The 17,366-nt window shown below is 32.9% G+C and overlaps 1 protein-coding gene across 5 annotated transcripts in view; it reads left to right on the forward strand.

Annotated features, from left to right (window-relative positions):
• The window catches only part of DGKB (diacylglycerol kinase beta), a 727,110-nt gene that overhangs the window by 324,119 nt on the left and 385,625 nt on the right, over positions 1–17,366 (forward strand). For all 5 annotated transcript variants that reach the window (XR_008372899.1, XM_053553744.1, XM_053553743.1 and 2 more), the window contains one exon: positions 2,820–2,980. Coding sequence is in view for 4 of the 5 variants with exons in the window: in XM_053553744.1 (XP_053409719.1) it covers positions 2,820–2,980 (161 nt within the window). In the remaining variant the exon portion in view is untranslated. The remainder of the gene's footprint in view (positions 1–2,819; positions 2,981–17,366) is intronic.

The following is a 17,366-nucleotide window of genomic DNA, read 5'->3' on the forward strand; positions in this document are numbered from 1 at the left end:
ACCTTTTGCTTTCATATTTATCATTATCTGACATGCTTTTGCATAGATAAATACAAAGATGTAGGGAATAGGTGTTTGTTAAGTGGGAGATTGCAGTTTGGAGTTCATCTGTGTGAATTACTTCTGAAGTGCAGATGTTCTAATTCTCAAAAAATATTTATTTATTGCCTCTTTTAATTTTATTGGTCTTAAAGACTAATTAAAACTAGCCATCTCTCTAAAAAAAAAAAAAACTAGCCATCTCATATTTAGCCATAAAAAAATTGCTGGGGAAATATTTACTGGTAAATATTTTAAGTTGAGCGACCCTACTACAATCTAGCTGTGAAAATTAATTTCCACTGAATGAATTTCTATCATGTTCTCTCCTGGTTAGTTGTTTCTACATTTTTTCTAGTGTTACGTTGAACAGTGCTGATAGTAACCTGAAATACAGCTGAAGATAAAGTCAGCATTTGATTTAAAGCACTTTTATTTACTCAAATAATTTTGCTAAGTGTGTATGTATATATGTACATATATACATACACAGACTACACTTCCATATTAAATTTATTCAGTTATGCCTGAAAACTACTGTGCCTATTATGAAACACAAAAATAACTTGGAAAGTAATATTTGGAAATACTATATTATATTTAATTCAGTATAGAAGAAATATATAAAATTTGTTTGGTTAGATATAACACTTCTCGAAAGAAATAAAAAATTAAGAAGAAATTAAACATTAAGACCGAGAAGAGGGCCAGGTCCAGTGGCTCACCCCTGTAATCCTAGCACTCTGGGAAGCTGAGGTGGGTGGATTGCCTGAGCTCACAGTTTGGAGCCAGAGCTAGATCTTGTTCCTAAAAATAGCCAGGCACTGTGGCAAGCGCTTGTAGTCCCAGCTATTCTGGAGGCTGAGGCAAGAGAAATCACTTGAGCCAGAGTTTGAGGTTGCTGTGAGCTGTGATGCCATGGCCCTCTACTGAGGGTGACAAAGTGAGACTCTGTCTCAAAAAAAAAAAAAAAAAAAAGAGGTAGAACTATTAAGAAACATCTGAAATATAAGTAAATATAAATATTGTGAAGTTTGTGGTTTAAACAATTCAGTGTTTTACCACTGAATGGAATAATAATATTTAGGCATAATAAATTATACTACATATTATATATCTTTTAAAATAACACTTGATGCCCTCAATGTTTATATTATTATAATCATTTTTATGGTACTCCTTGCTGTATGTTTTAATTAGCACGTAATTATTTTTATAAACTATAAGAGGTAAGAAAAGAGGACGGCTTCCAAACAGGGTATTTCTAGTTTCTGGTAACCTTCATTTATGATAGCTAATTGAACAAATATACCTTTCCTGTAACTTGTTCTTCTTTAGGGAATGTTGGCATATGAAGGGGCCTATTTTTTTTTTCTTTAATCCAATGAGTTTATCGGATGATATGTATGCTAACACTTTTAACGAGGTCTCTTAGCCTCTGGCATTTCTTTGTTCAACAAATAAATTATTAGGTTATAGGCCAAAAGATGGACCCAGGGAAAAAAATCTCTGAAAAATTATCCCAATTCAAAAGGTCATCATGTACATTTTTACATGTGTGTGTAAGTGTAGTATTTAATTTTTAGTACAATGTTTCAAATACTGATGTTATCATAGTGGGATTATATTGTTGAGAATGCTCTACTTTATAGTTTGAGGCCTCATGTACTAACACCTTTTCTGCTTCATCTCCCTCAGTCCTCACAACAAATGTAAGATTTTACAGGGAAGGAAACTCATGTTGAGGGAGGTTAAGAAACAAAACGGTTAACACCACCAGGGTTAGGTAGGCTACAGTCATAACTATAATGATATACACCTACAGATAAATTTAAGAGAAAATGTAATATCAGCAGTAACTTTCTTTTCAGACCATGTTGACCAGCTATAGTTGATTCATTAAAAAATGGATTTGTTGAGCATTTACTCTAGGGCACATGTGGTAGGAGGAACCAGCAAGAGAAAATATAAACAGCTGTATTGCAATGCACTAGGTCTCCTATATGACAACGTAGGAGGGGCACTTGATTATTTTATTTTCAAAGGGTGGCTTTTAGAAAGAAGTATTACTGTTAACCAATTGAAAACCACATAGAGGAAACAGATGCAGGCCAGCCAAAGATAAAAAGGGTTCCAAGAGTAGATAGGATAAACAAGGAAATGAAAGAAAGTTAAAAAGTGCAAGAAACTTTAGCTCGAAAGATGTTCTGTATCACAACAGAGGAAATAGTGAGAATAAAGGGGTGATAGGGAGAAGTATAAAATGGCATGCAAGGGGTGGTGCCTATGGCTCAGTGAGTAGGGTGCTGGTCCCATGTACTGAGGGTGGTGAGTTCAAGCCCAACCCCGGCCAAACTGCAACAATTAAAAAAAAATGGCATGCAGGTTTTGACTTCAACAATGCAATAAAGGGTGCTGACTTTCGGAGTAGGATGCACAGAAAGACAATCTGGAAGCAGATAATTAATTCCTTTTTGAATGTATTGATGTAAAGTTTTTGATGGGTATGCAATTAAAATGTTCATGTGGCATTTGGATATACTGTGAATTTGCACCACAAGAGAGAAATAGAGTATGTATTGCGAATGAAAGCTAAAAATTAAATCTTGGTGTGAATATAGTAAGATTATAGTGATTCTTCATTTAGTGTTAGAATTTGTTTTAAATGTTTTATTTAGCCTTAGAATGATATACATTCATACTCACACTCAAACACAGGTAAATACAGCATTTGCTATTTGTCTCGATTTGTTTTCTAAATGTAATTTTTTTCGCATTAGGTTATGAAGGTGAGAATCTGATGAAAATCCTAAAAGACATTGAAAACAGCACAGAAATAATGTTGGACAGGTGGAAGTTTGAAGTCATACCTAATGACAAAGATGAGAAGGGAGACCCAGTGCCTTACAGTATCATCAATAATTACTTTTCCATTGGCGTGGTAAGATTTTGCACTAAATCTTTTTTTTTTTTAACCTGTTTCTGGATAATCAAAGTATGAAAATCTTGTACAATGAAAATTTACTGATTATAAATCATTTATTTTATTTTTATGTCAGCAAAACATCTCTTCCAACAGGCAATAATAGAGCTTATAAATTTATTTAAAGTCAGCATATCAGCAATTGATAATTTCTTCATGAGTTAAAGGAAAGAATGTTCTTTGTTATTGGTGTAAACATTTGTGTAACTAAAATGAAGCTTATAAGGGTTTTAAAGTTCATTCAAGTTTTAGAGTAAGCACAAAGCTCCATTTTAGTGAAAACACTGTAACAAATCATACCTTACTTTGAGATATATGTTATAATATCATTATAACCAACTAAGCATCTACAATAAGTCTATAAAAAAGGTCTATTCTTAAGTGGTTACTGAATTAAAATGCTGACTTTTTACCTTATTTGTTTTGGAATCTTATACTGAAAGTAAAATATTGGTATTTAAATCCTAAATAAGTTAATAATTTTAGCAATAGTTATGTATATATTTACTCAATAATTATGAAATTTGAAGATATATTATCTATAGCATTACTTTCAATTTAATGATGTCACTCGATGCAAATTTTGTCACATCACATCTTTCTCTCTCTTCCTCTGTCTCTCTCTCTCTTAAAAACAAACAACAAAAAAAATCTAATTCAATTTTAGAACATTTTTATCACCCAAAGAACAAGAAACCCTATTCCTATTTTTAGTCTATGTTGGCATCTATTCCAGTTCTGGGCAACGACCAATCTACTCTCTGCCTATAAAATTTGTTCTTTTCGTGGACATATTATATTTTTTAAAAAAATCACATAATGAGTGGATTTTGGCATCTAGATTCTTTCACATAGCATAATATATTTGAAGTTCACCCATGTAAACTATATTAGTATTGTTTTCCCTTGTACTGCTGGGTAGGATTCTATTATGTTCATATGTTACATGTTTATCCCTTTACCAATTGATGGACATTTGGGTTGTTTCTAATCTTTATATATTTTGAATGATGCCAGTTTCCTAAGTCTCTTGGGATTTTTTGTTCCTTACTATACTTTTAAACTCTAAAATTTCCATTGGGTTCCATTTTATTGTAATATCCATATGTTCAATTAATGTTTTTATTTGAAGAGTCATTATAACTGTACTTTATTGCTGAAACGTAGTTTCTTTTAGTTCTTTTGACATGTTCATAATAGTTGTTTTGAGTCTGCAACATCTGGGGTGAGATGAGTTTGACAATATCTATCTAGGCCACATAGAGGCCTTACTTATTTATTTGCTTATTTGGTTTTTTTTCTTTAGTTTATGTCATACTTTTCTATTCCTTTGCATATCTCCTACATTTTTATTAAAAACTGGAAATCAAATACAATATATTTTAGCAACTCCATATTTTCATACTGCTATAGGAGTCATTATTGTTCCCATGTTTCTTGGTTTAGTGACTTGACCAAGAGGCCTTTCCTCATTATGGTACATCAATGCTGATGCCTTATCTTTTTTACTTTTTTTAATTCTCGTTTTATTTTGATGTTGGTTTCCAAGATATCACCTCTGGTATTGTTAGAGTGGTGAGTGGCTCAAAGTAATCCCTGAGATAATTGAGAAGAACAAGTAAAGTTTTACAAGAAAAAAGAAAATTTATTATTGACTTGCACAGCAAGCCATGCCCATCCTAGTGACTGCAGGCTCTGTAAAAAAGTGCAGTTTGGTGTATTTTGCACAACTTTGAGGCATATCAGCTGCTTCCTCTTTTCTCAAAACAATCCACCTGAAAGGTCTTGATAACAACTCTCCTATAAGATCTTAGTCAGCCTCACAGCCCGGGTTAGCCTGACCTAAACCAATTCCAAATATCCTAACCATATCTATAATCCACCCTGCTCCATCTAGCTAACTGCCTAACTGTGTGATTAGCCAGAGGTTGTGCTTAAATGCTTTGACCAGTAAGTCTGCTTCCCTCTGTCATTGGACCCATGTATTAATTTGGAAATACACTCAAAGTTCAGGCAATTGTAAGTCAACTACAGCTTCTCACGTACAAAGGCTCTCATTTAACCACAGATTTGTAGATAACTTAGACTTTCTTCTGTCTCTCCTAATCATGTATAAATCCTTGGTCATTCAAAGAACCTTTCAGAGACCCAGGAACGTGTAGCATGTTACCATAGCCCACTATGGCTGTCTCATTCCCATGATCTGCTGGTTAGTTGTTTGTCCTAATCAGTTCCACAAACTCAAGCCAGCTTTGACACTGGCCTTCCCTGCTTCCCTATTCATATGTCATAGAGATCCTCACTGTTTACACAAGTCTAGGTCATGGAGGTTCTCTGGCTGCCATTACAAATCAGGCCATCTCCACTGACAGTGAAACTGCTTTCCTTTCTAGCTTGCTACACCCTGATAGAAATATAGTACCCAGAGAGGTAGAGGGTAAGAAAGCAACCCGAGGCTGAAGCATAGTTTTTCTTATGTAAACATTTTTCTATTTGTTACATTCCTTTGGTCAATTTCCAGTGGTTCTCAATAGAGGGTTTTTTTCCTCCCTTTCTCCCAGAGAGCATTTGGCAATATCAAAACACAAGTTTGAGTGTCCTGACAAAGAGTGAGTTGCTGTTGGTAATTAATGGGTAGAGGTTAGGGATGTTGCTAACTAGCCTCAGGGCATATGCTGACCTGTGAAAACATGGCAAAAAATTGGATAGTTCAAAATGTCAGTAATGTTGAGTTTGAAAAATGCTGCTTTTAGAAAACAGATATACATTTGTCTCTTGGAAAACATGGGTCTTATCTGAACTAATCCACTTATATGTGGGTATTTTTCAATAAAATTACACCACATGTAACTCTCCTGTCTCCCCTTTCACCTTCTCCACTTGTCCTGCCTCTGCCACTCCTAGGATGGCAATACCAACCTTTCTTCTTCCTGTTCCTTCTCAGCCTACTCAAAGACAACTGTATGGAACTTTTATAATGACCCACTTCCACTTAATCAATAATAAATATATTTTCTTTTTCTTATGATTTTCTTAATTTTTTTTTTTGTTGTTATTGTTGTTCTGACTTTACTGTAAGAAAATAGTGTATGCTACATTCAGGGTGAAAAATACATGTTAATTGACTTTATATTATCTGTAAGGTTTTCAGTAAACAATAGGCTATTAGTAGTTAAGTTTTGGGGAACTTTTATTGTGCCAGGGGTCAGCACTTCTAACTCCTGTATTGTTAAGGGTCAACTGTACTTAAATACAAAAAGTCTTAAAAATGGGAAATAGCAAAAATCTCCAACAATTGCAGAGGAAAGCTATAATAGAATAAGATAGAAAACATAGCAAAGTACAACAACAACAACAAAAACACAGAATTATAGGGAAACAAAATGATAAATTATTGAAAAACTAATCAGACCTATTATAAAATTTATTTTACAAAAGTCATAGAGAGTATTATAAATAAACCATAGAGTGAAAAAAATACAAAAGTAATAAAAATAATGAGAAACATTCCAATTGAAAAATATGTATGTATATATATATATCCCAATTAAAATGAGTAATATGAGAGTGTAACAAAGTTGCCAAATATAAAATCAACTTATATATTTAATAGCATTTTATTATATTAGCAATAATCAATGCATTTACAAAAAGAATAGGAAAAAATGGAAGTGTCTACGAATTTAAAAAAATATATATATATAGAAGCTGTTAAAATCCTGCAAAGATGTAAAAGAATTTCAGATTAAATGGAGGCATTTTCTATTCATATATAAGATTTCTCAACATAATATGCAAATTAATATGCATATAATTAAAGCAGAACTATATTTTTGACAGTTTTATTCCAAAATATATATGATAGCTTATATGTGGATTTTATTTTCAATAAATGTTTAAAGCTTATTTTAATAATGAGGGAAAAAGATTTGCGTCACCAAATTCGATTTCAAATAAACACTTAAAATAAAAAAAAACAGAAGGCGACCAGGTGAGGTGGCTTCCTCCTATAATCTCAGCACTCTGGGAGGTTAAGGTGGGAGGATTGCTAGAGCTCAGGAATTTGAGACCAGCTTAAGCAAGGGTGTGACCTGGTCTCTACTAAAAATAGAAAAATTAGCCAGATGTGGTGGCACACACCTGTTGTCTCAGCTACTCGGGAGGCTGAGGCAGGAGGATGACTTTAGGCCAGGAATTTGAGGTTGCATTAAGTTACAATGATGCCTTTGCACTTTAGCCAGACTGAGATTCTGTCTTGGGAAAACAAATAAACAAACAAACAAACAAAAAAACTCAATCAACTGAGCAAACAACAACAACAAAAACCCTGAAATATAAACTAAGCCTTAAGTTAAAAGAAGGAAGAAAAAATAAACATAGGAGAAATAAGTAAAATAGAAGAGGGAAAAATAATAAAAAGATACAACTAATTTTTAAATAAACTTGACAAACCCTTACCTATACTAAGACAAATTGAGAGAAGACAGAGAAATAAAATCAGACATGAAAAAAGAGATATTGTAGTAGAAACCATAGTAATAACAAAAATTAAGGGACTATAATGAAAAATTACATGTCAACAAACTGGATAACCTAAAGGTAGGTAAATTCTTACAAACACAGAACCTACCAAGACTAAATCTTGAAGAAGAAGAAAATCTGAACAGACCTGTTAACTAGTATAGACATTGAATCAGTAATTAAAAACTACCTAAGAAAAGCCCATAACCAAATGACTTCATTTGTCAATTTTATCAAATATTTAAAGAATAACTAATGCTCATCTTTCTGAAACACTTCCAAAAAATTGACGATGATAGACCACTTATAACTCATTTTATGAATTCATCATCACTCTGTTCTCAAAGGTTAAGTCATCTCAAGATTTTTTAAAAAGACCCACGTATCTGAAGAACATGAGATAATTGCTTTTGTCTCATTACTAAAACCCCAGCTGAAGGCAATCTAAAGAGACGCCGTGCATTTGAGATCAGCTATCTCTACAGAGAGTTTTAGGAGAATTTTTTTCAGAATTAGCACACCGCCACCTTCCATCCTATACCGTCAAATTGACACAGGGACACTGGGGAGCAAAAAGTAACAAAGACTTTAGAGAAAAACATGGTGGAGGGAATCGTCAATGAACTTGGGTATGTGTGGGTGGTGAAGAAGACTATGCTCAAAAATATAAGAGATTTAAAGGGGTGTTCTAGCTGGGAGTACTACAGAAATTTAGAAGTAGTAAAACCTGCACTACAGAAATTTAGAAGTAGAAAAACCTTAACTAAGAAAATTGATGGTGTTACAGAGCATTTCTACATTATTTAAAAAATCACTAGTATGTTGGAAATAGCATTAAGGGACTATTTCATAAATACCTCCGGGCTTGCTTAAGGGAATATCTGAAGGCTTCTAAGACAATAGGGACATAAGTATGATGGTCTGGGTCAAGTCATCTGACTCTCTTGATTCCAGTGGATGATGAGAGCCAGGTGCAGCTGGGAGCTGGTTGGCCTTGGTGCTGTTAGAGCCTGAGGTGAAGAACTTAGTGCAGGGATTTCAGCCAAAGTTGATTAGGAGAACAAATGGAGCCCGAAGTCTAAAGGCTGGAAAGCAATATGTCTGAGAAACACAACAGCTGGGCCTGCAGGAGTGGTTTCGGGCTTTCTGGTCCCTGCCCTCCATGAACTGGCTAGCAGGTGGGTTGTATTGCTTACTCAGATATATAGATAAATCCTCTTGGTTTTTCTCAGGGGCTGGGAGGATTTTTAAAAGATATCATGAGACTAACAACCTTAGGGAAATTTTCTGGAATGTCCATGAAACTTTTATTAAAATTAATCATGTATGTGGCCACAAAAAAATACTCCAGACTTTTTTAAAAAGCAGAAATCTTTAAGACAAAATGATCTAATATTATTTAATCATAGTAGAAGTATATAAAAGCTAATCTAAAAATTCTAACAATTGAAAATTTTATGATAGATTTCTAGATAATACTTGGAAAAAAGAAAAAACCCAAAGGAAAATGCCAAAATGTATAGGATATATACTTATCATTCTACACTTGATCTTAGCCAAAAAGCCGAGAAGCGATATACTTATCATTCTAATATAAGACTGTGAAAACAATACTCAGACGAAGTTCTATAACCTTTTATTTTTAATGATAACAAAATAATTAAGGAACTTAATATTCTAAGAAGTCACATACATATATAACATAAGCTAAGAAAGAAAATTCATTAATACAAATGCTGCAAGGATAATTTACTATTTTCCTATCTATGTAGTGGAAAATATAAATACGTGTTAAATGTTGATATATACAAAGGGTGCCAAAATACAAACACATTTTAAGAAAGGAAAAAACTGTTAAAATTATAATACCCAAGTCATGTTTGATTTATGCAATTATAAGAAACACAGATAAAATATGTAAGATAACGAACGTTACTGGTATATATTGAGTATTATAATTTTAAAATACTTTCTTCCTTTCTTAAAATGTGCATACATTTTTTGGCATCCTTTGTACATAAAATTGTATATATTATATAGTTACTAATATATCAATGGAAGGATAAATATAACTATGTGTATTTATGTTGTATTTGTATATATATATATGTACGGTGACCATATATGTATATATAAAGGTGTAGAAATGTCAATATAGATAATATAAATAATATTTATACCTATACCTATAGAAGCAATTTTTTGAGAGCTAGAAAAAAACATACTGAAAATTTAAAAACACCTTAAAATTGATTGTACACAAGTACAATAATAGCATGTAAGACATGGATGAAAAATGAAATTAACAAAACAATAAACCAATATTTCAGAAAAAGAATTTTAAGAATTTGTATATACCATAGTAATACATATATAGAGATTCTACTGATTATTTTTGTCACAATGCAATGAAGTTGGAAATGAAAACAAATCAAAAGGACACCAAAAATATTGATAAATTTAAGTATTTCAAATAAGCATTATTCTAAATAAATTTTTAGGTAAAATGGAAATAAAAACTGAAATAAAATTATTTAGATTTAACAAATCTATATAAATGAACTTTATATCAAACGTCTATAGAGTCTGGCCAAAACTGTATACATAAAAAAATTATAACCATCATGATTTTATTATTTTTGAAAAGAAAAATAAATAAGCAAATATTCAAATTAAGATAGAGCCAGGAAAAAGCCACAAAACAATCGGGATGTGATTAACCAAAATTAAAGAACTTGGGGGAAAAAAAAACAGCAAAATTATAATGATATAGAAAACTCTAATCTCCCCCTTCTAAAAAAAAAAAAAGTAAATACAAAAAGTTCTGGCACAAATATATATTTTTTTTAATTGAAGGAATACACAGTGTAATAATTTTGAAGATACAACCACAGCTATGGAAAATATTTCAATAATTATCAGTATATCATCTGTGTTTATATGGCAATAAACTTTGTCATATAGGAGGAACAGAACATTTTCCATCCAAATGTAAATAGCTAAAATTTGCTGAAAAGGAAGGAGTAGGAAGTCAAAGCCAGCGGCTCTCAATTTTAAACATATATCAGTTTCACATGACCGGCTTATTAAATGGCATATTGCAGATTCCTAGTCCCCATACACAGGTTTTCTGTTTGAGTGGGCCTCAGATGGCATCTCTGAATTTGCATTTCTAATAAGTTTCCATGTGATCCTGATGGTGCTTGTCCAGTATCACACTTTGAGAACCACTGTTTTCAGCATATTTGTCCTCACTGTTTTCTGAAATGTTGGCAAATAAACAGGAATCATGATTGGAGAATACAGAAGGCGAAACTTCAGTTCTCATTTAGTCTGTATTTTCATAGTGATAAGACACAATGGACAAATGAATTTCAAATAGTAATGAGTGTTTTGAAGGAAAAAGTGCTGGTGCTATGTGGAAAATGACTGAGTATGCACATTGCATACTGTCTTCATTTCACTGCTGGGTGGATATTACCTTTTGCCTCATACTAAATTATCTGATGCATTTTGCACAATAAATTCATCTGTGGTGAGTTGCTTGAGCGGACCATGGAAAATTCTTCTGTTTCACTCATTCTTTTCCTTTGCTTCTTAAGGAAGCAGTCTCCCATTTGGCATTTAGGCTGTATACTTCCCAAAGATCTCAAGGCCTTTACAACTAGTCTTAAGAACATTGGCTTGTTGATTTTATTTTCTAGGAGTCTGAGCTGTTGATAGCTGTGGCTTTTCCAGGCCCTCCTTAACAATAACGCACTTCCCTTGTCATGATCTTGACCTTGTGGTTTTCAGCTAGGACGTCATTTTCAGGTTACAATGCTTACAAAAATCCCACACATCTAACTATAGAATTCATACTCTGGGATAGCTCCTTATTCAAAAACATTCACTTTTTCCCACTGTGCAGAAAGGAAAGGAGATTCTATACTTAATATACAAAGGGTGTGGTCAAATTGTTGGTAGCTTCCCCATTAAAAAAAAAAAAATTAGGTTTCTTTAAACATGATATTTTTCTTGCCCAGTAGATGATCTGGTTGAATAGATTAGTAAGATATAACTTTTATGGGTCATTTACTAGGGTTTATAAATGGAATTGTTGAATAAAATTTTCCTTTTGATGGTGTTGAGTTATTTGATGAATATTGAGTTATCATGGACAGTTAGTACACTAATACTCATTAGTATTTTAGTTACATAGGAGTTCATTTATTACTTCATTCTACAAATGTTTATTGTCTGCTCCAGTTATAACAGATACAAAGATGAACACGGTATCAGGAAGTAGTGTGAATTCTAGTGTATTGGAGGTAAACCAGTACATGGATGCGTCTTCCCTTGCATGTAGCTAGAAGATAAATCAGTAATGCTTCAGAGAATTATTTTCCTTTAAACTATTCACATATGTATCTGTTGTTTACTATCATATTATTATAAAGCTAAATAAGCTTTTATGGTCTATGTTAGCAACTACCTTATTGTTCTATAATTAGAGGCTCAGGTTATAATAAACCACATCTGCAAACATCTGAATTGTCTTTCAATTTAATTTGTGAAGAAAAAAATTAAGACTCACTTTGAGACACGTTTCAGTAGCAATAATAGTGTGACTTAGTGTTTCAACTGTAATAAATGTTAAAGTAGTGAAAGATTTAAGCAAATCCATTTCTTACTAAGTATAACAGTGATCATCTTTGCAACTGAGAATATGCATAATTATGCATAATTAAGATCTATGAATTATCTTCCCCACCTCCTAGGTCTCTGAGGGTGAGTCTGAAAAGGCCATATATTAAATCCATAGAAATACTTCCACCCAGATAAATTATATTTGGCTTGCTGACATCAATAGATGCTCAACCACAAAATAGTGCTCATGTAAGACCATCTTAGCCCAATTTTGTTTTCCCTACATAGTGTATTGATTTCGTAGCAGCTGTTAATCATCCCAGTAAGTTCCAATTTGGACACTCTTCAACACAGAAGTCAGTGCTGTGAGTAGAAACAAGCGAGGCAATAAGAATTGCAAAGGCTTCTGGAAAGGTCCTTCAGTTTTTGGAGAACATATCCAGAAACAAATTAGTATCACATGCTGTGTAAAAGCGAAAGCCAACATGAAAATGAAAACCTTATCCACTTTAGTTCTTCTGAAATTGGAATTGGGTCTTTGCTCACTGTGGAAATCTTCTCTAAGTCTGGAATAAATCTGACAAAGACAAGTGGACTTTTACTGTATCATATATATTACCACCCAAATGTCCTATCAAATAGATATTTGCATGGTTATGATTTAATATCCTTCAGCCTTAGTCAGTCACTAAGAGCCTTTTATGCTGCCAGTGTGGGAAAAATATGACTACTTAATTCTCATAACCATAAATTTCAAGTTAGTGGAATAGTTAACAGTAGAATTTCCCCAGTTATCAACCTTTTCTTACATTACACATTTCCCTACATCTTTACTGAAAACATAAAGGAAATAGCTATAGAAAGTGATACGTGTTCACAGATTGATTACAAATTAGAATTTTTTTCTGGGCCTGAGGTCAATATAATTAGGCTTTGAATATGATTGAAATTTGTCTTTTAAAATCTCATTTTCTTTGATTTGTTCATTTTATCTGCCTCTTTATTATACATGTTATATAAATATATTTTTGCAAGGTACCACTTTTTTATTACTTAGATTTACATTCATTTTGATCAAATTGTGTCTATGGTAATTCTGTCATCATACTTATGACAATCATTGTTAGGTGTTCTTAGGTGAGGAATCTGGTTTCTACATTTAAGCTATTGAAAAGTTATGGATCATCATAGTAATCACATGAAGACTGTAATGCTCATTATAGAAGACGGAGTTAAGAATTATATTTTTCCTCATTTTATGACAAGAAGGAATTGATGATGACATTAATGGTTTACTGGTATAAAATATTCTTCCTAGAAAATAAACGTCATATCTTTTTGGCAGATGTCTAATAGGACTTTGGCTTCTGAACATGGTTATTTATCTCAAGAAATATTTACTTTTTGAAGTAAATTGTCAATCACAAAGATCATTAAGCTAAGATACTTGATAATTTTTACCTCAAAGCAATTTATTTTACTCAAAATTTCATTGCAAATATAATTCCATTTTTTTGTACAATTACACACTGTCTCTTGTTAACTTGTTTGCATTAAATTTTTAATACTTGTTTTTGAAAAAATAAACAGTAGTTAACTAACCTTAAGTGAATAGTATGTTATACCTTAACTATCAAGTATACAGTAATAGGAATCCAAAACAGATTATTCCAACAAGGAATATTATAATTTGATTTTTATCCCTAAAGCAAAAAGCCCCAAGCATCCTCTATTGCAGTGATTTTCAACTGGTGAGAGGATCTTAGGTGCACCCTGAAAAATTTTGAAGATTATTAATTAAATTATTTTTCAGATAAGTTCAAGGCATGGTAAGCATATTCTTCTTTTTATTCCATTTTATAATCAACATAACTTAGGCATGCCACAGAAGTTTAACTACAGGCTCAAGAGTGCTATGAGATATAACAGGTTGAAAAACATTGCTCTATTGAATTAGAGGGTGAAAAAAATTGCTGTTTTAATTTCATTAATAATTTTTTAAAGTACTTATTTATTAAGAAACTGGTAACTAATATTTTCTGACTATTTTCTTTCTTCCTGATAACTATTCTATTTTTTATATGTCCAGACTTAAACATTATTTTTAAGAATTGCTTTTTCTTTATCACTCAAGAAAGTTTACAGTGGGTTTTGATTATTGACAAGAATTTCTGATTTCTGAGGAAGATAAAATGGAATATTTCATTTAGAGTAAAATGCAAAATTTTTAATTGAATATTTAAAAATAACTATACATATTATTAGATGAAAGAAGAAAATGAAAAATATACCAGGTGGATATAAAAATAGTGTGCAATTTAAAATAGTTTAATATAGTCAATTGCACATGAACTTTATGGACACCCTGTATATCAATTAAAAAAATAATAATCTTTGTTCTGGGTAATTTTTAGGAATAAAACAACTATTTTTAGCTGTCACCACTTGATCACCCATTTTCTGAATGAATACAAACTGGCTTATGCTGTCCCTCTACTGCCTTCCTCCCATACCACATTCCTAATACTTCTCTGACTATTGTTACCCTATTGAATTATCAAGTCCAATAGTACCATCTTTTTTAATGTTTTGCAGAACTTAACCTTGACTTACTTTCTTAATATTTTTTTCTCAGCTAGCTGGGGTTCCACCCATACCCTCTACAATGCAGTTCTGTGACCACCTCACTGGGTCCATATCACCTTCTAAGGAACTTTCTAACTTCATCTGTCCTTTATATGTCAATCACCAGGATTTCTTTTCTGTTCTACTCTTTCCTCTCTGCATTTCCCAGAGTTATTTCACACCTCCTCATGATTTCAACCACCATCTATGTAGAGAACAGACCTCCCTAGATCACCCATCTAGATCTTTTCTTGGTGTTTCATAAATCCCCACAACTAATCAAAGAATCCTCTTGATTTTCTCTTTCACTCTTCTCTAAAGCACTTCTATATTGATTTTTCTGACCCCTAAGTATCTCAGACACTCAACCACCTGTCATCATCACGATTGCCTTGCAGGCTTGGTGCTATCTGAGCTTCTGATCTTCATTCCTCAGACCTGTTCTCCTCAAGTCAGCAGAGGCTCCAGTGGCCTGCTGTTGCATATGGATGAACTCCGAGCTTCTTCTCTGGTCTGGCCCTGCCTCGTCTCCAACTCCACTCCCAGAAACTGGCTGTGGTCTCAAGTTGCTTTTTTCCTGACTCTGTTCCTTTGTTCCCATCATCAGCTCTGTCTAGAAGAACCTGACTATCCCTAGCCTCCTTTAATTACCTCCAAATACACTTGGGTTTTGCTCATTCAAAAGTTATAGGGCTAGCTCCTATCCTTTTTTTGCAGTTTTTGGCTGGAGCTGGGTTTGAACCCACGACTTCTGGTATATGGGGCCAGTGCCCTACTCCTTTGAGCCGTTTCCTATTGCATTTACCGTTTCCTATTCATTTTTGAATAATCAACTCAGGCCTTTTTTTCCCCATAAAGCTTTTCCTGGACGACCACACCTGGTTTGCCACTCCTTTTGTGTATTCCATATTATTTGTTACATATCTATCTTTAACATTAATCACACATTATACTCTTTTTTTTTTTTTAATATACTTGCTGATCTGTCTTCCCTGAAAATCTGAATTTCTTGAAGTAAAGGGATGTAAATTATTGTGGTATGTCTGCTGTGTGTACCAACATTGATATATAGCAATTTTTGACAGATATCAATTTGAAGCTACAGATAGATATCTTTAGCTATTTCTTCCATTCACATTTAAGAATATGCTCATTTTTTAGATAAAAGCAAATAATATAAATTTCCCACCATAGTTTAAATACAACTTTCTAGATAAATATAAAGATAACTATGTTATCCTTTCAAATACTGGTAATAACTTTAGAAAATGGAAATATTAGAAAGCTGGTTAAAGTGCACTAAAGAATTTATAATGTGCTAAACATTTTTCAGACATGTATTTCAAAGCATAGGATTTTCTAAAAAATGCTGTAAAATGTAGGAGAGGCCTCTTTATGACGTGAATGATTTTAACAGAATTTTTATTGTCTTACAGTCATTTAATTTCTAGGACATGAACTTTCTTAATGTTCCGTAGCTAATTTAATTTTACCTGGTTTTAGCTGTCATGTGTTTTTAATGACTAAATTTGCAAAATGTATCACAGCGAAGGAATTTTTTTTAACATTAAAAAAAAGCTCTACACTCTTGCTAAGAGCTATAATGCTGCAAGTGACAATGATAAATGAGACTGTATTCCTGAAGATGTAATTAATCTGCAACAGGGTCAGAACAGCTCCTTAGGTAAATGAAACTAAATCAGCTGTGTAGTCTATAATTAACATACAACCATATTAGACCAAGTGTAATATTATTCATTATATATGTAAGGTATTATTTTCTCCATATGAAAGTTGTAATTTGGTAAGTAATGATTAGCAATTCATCTTAATACTTTAGTCATATTATCATAATGTAATTGTCAGACATGTTCATTTTATTGCATTTACCGTTTCCACGTGAGAGGAAGAAGTAAATGCATATCCTTTACATTGTATGCACAGCAATGAAAAACTTGAAAATAAAGCCTGGTTTCTTGTGATTAGCTGAATTGCCTGCGACACCTACTGTGGCAGGTTTATTTCAGATCCTTTGAGGATGTGGAGGCAGCTGCCGTATATCCTAAGCCAAAAGCAGAAGTATAGCATTCAGTATGCAGTGAGTACCTGTTTGTGCAGAAAAATTCAAAAGGAATAGAGAAAAGAATGTGTCCCTTTCAAACCTATGCCGGTTTTTATTCCATAATGACCAGCTCATGAGGAACACCAAATTTTTGTCAAGTTTAGGCACCCAATGATCGCTATGAATATTCGTTAACTAAGCTTGTTTTGTGCAAAGTAAGGTGCTTTGAGACATACTCAAGAATATTTTTAGAAAGTAAGAAAAAATGTGAGGCTAAGTACAGACTTAAAACGTGTTTTAGTTGTAACAGCTTGAGATTTACATGACCAAAACACTGCTCGTGCTGGGTAAAGCTGAAAGAAAGCCCCACTTTCATTCATACACCTGATCCAGGGATGTCCTGTCTACAGACCGGATTTAGGTGCTGAACATTATCAGTGCCACGATACTTTTTGCCTCTTTGTTCAGTTTGTCTTCAACTCGGCTTTTTCTAGCTGGTTCCCAATG

Source organism: Nycticebus coucang, chromosome 11, assembly GCF_027406575.1.
Source record: "Nycticebus coucang isolate mNycCou1 chromosome 11, mNycCou1.pri, whole genome shotgun sequence".
Taxonomy (NCBI): Eukaryota; Metazoa; Chordata; class Mammalia; order Primates; family Lorisidae; genus Nycticebus; species Nycticebus coucang.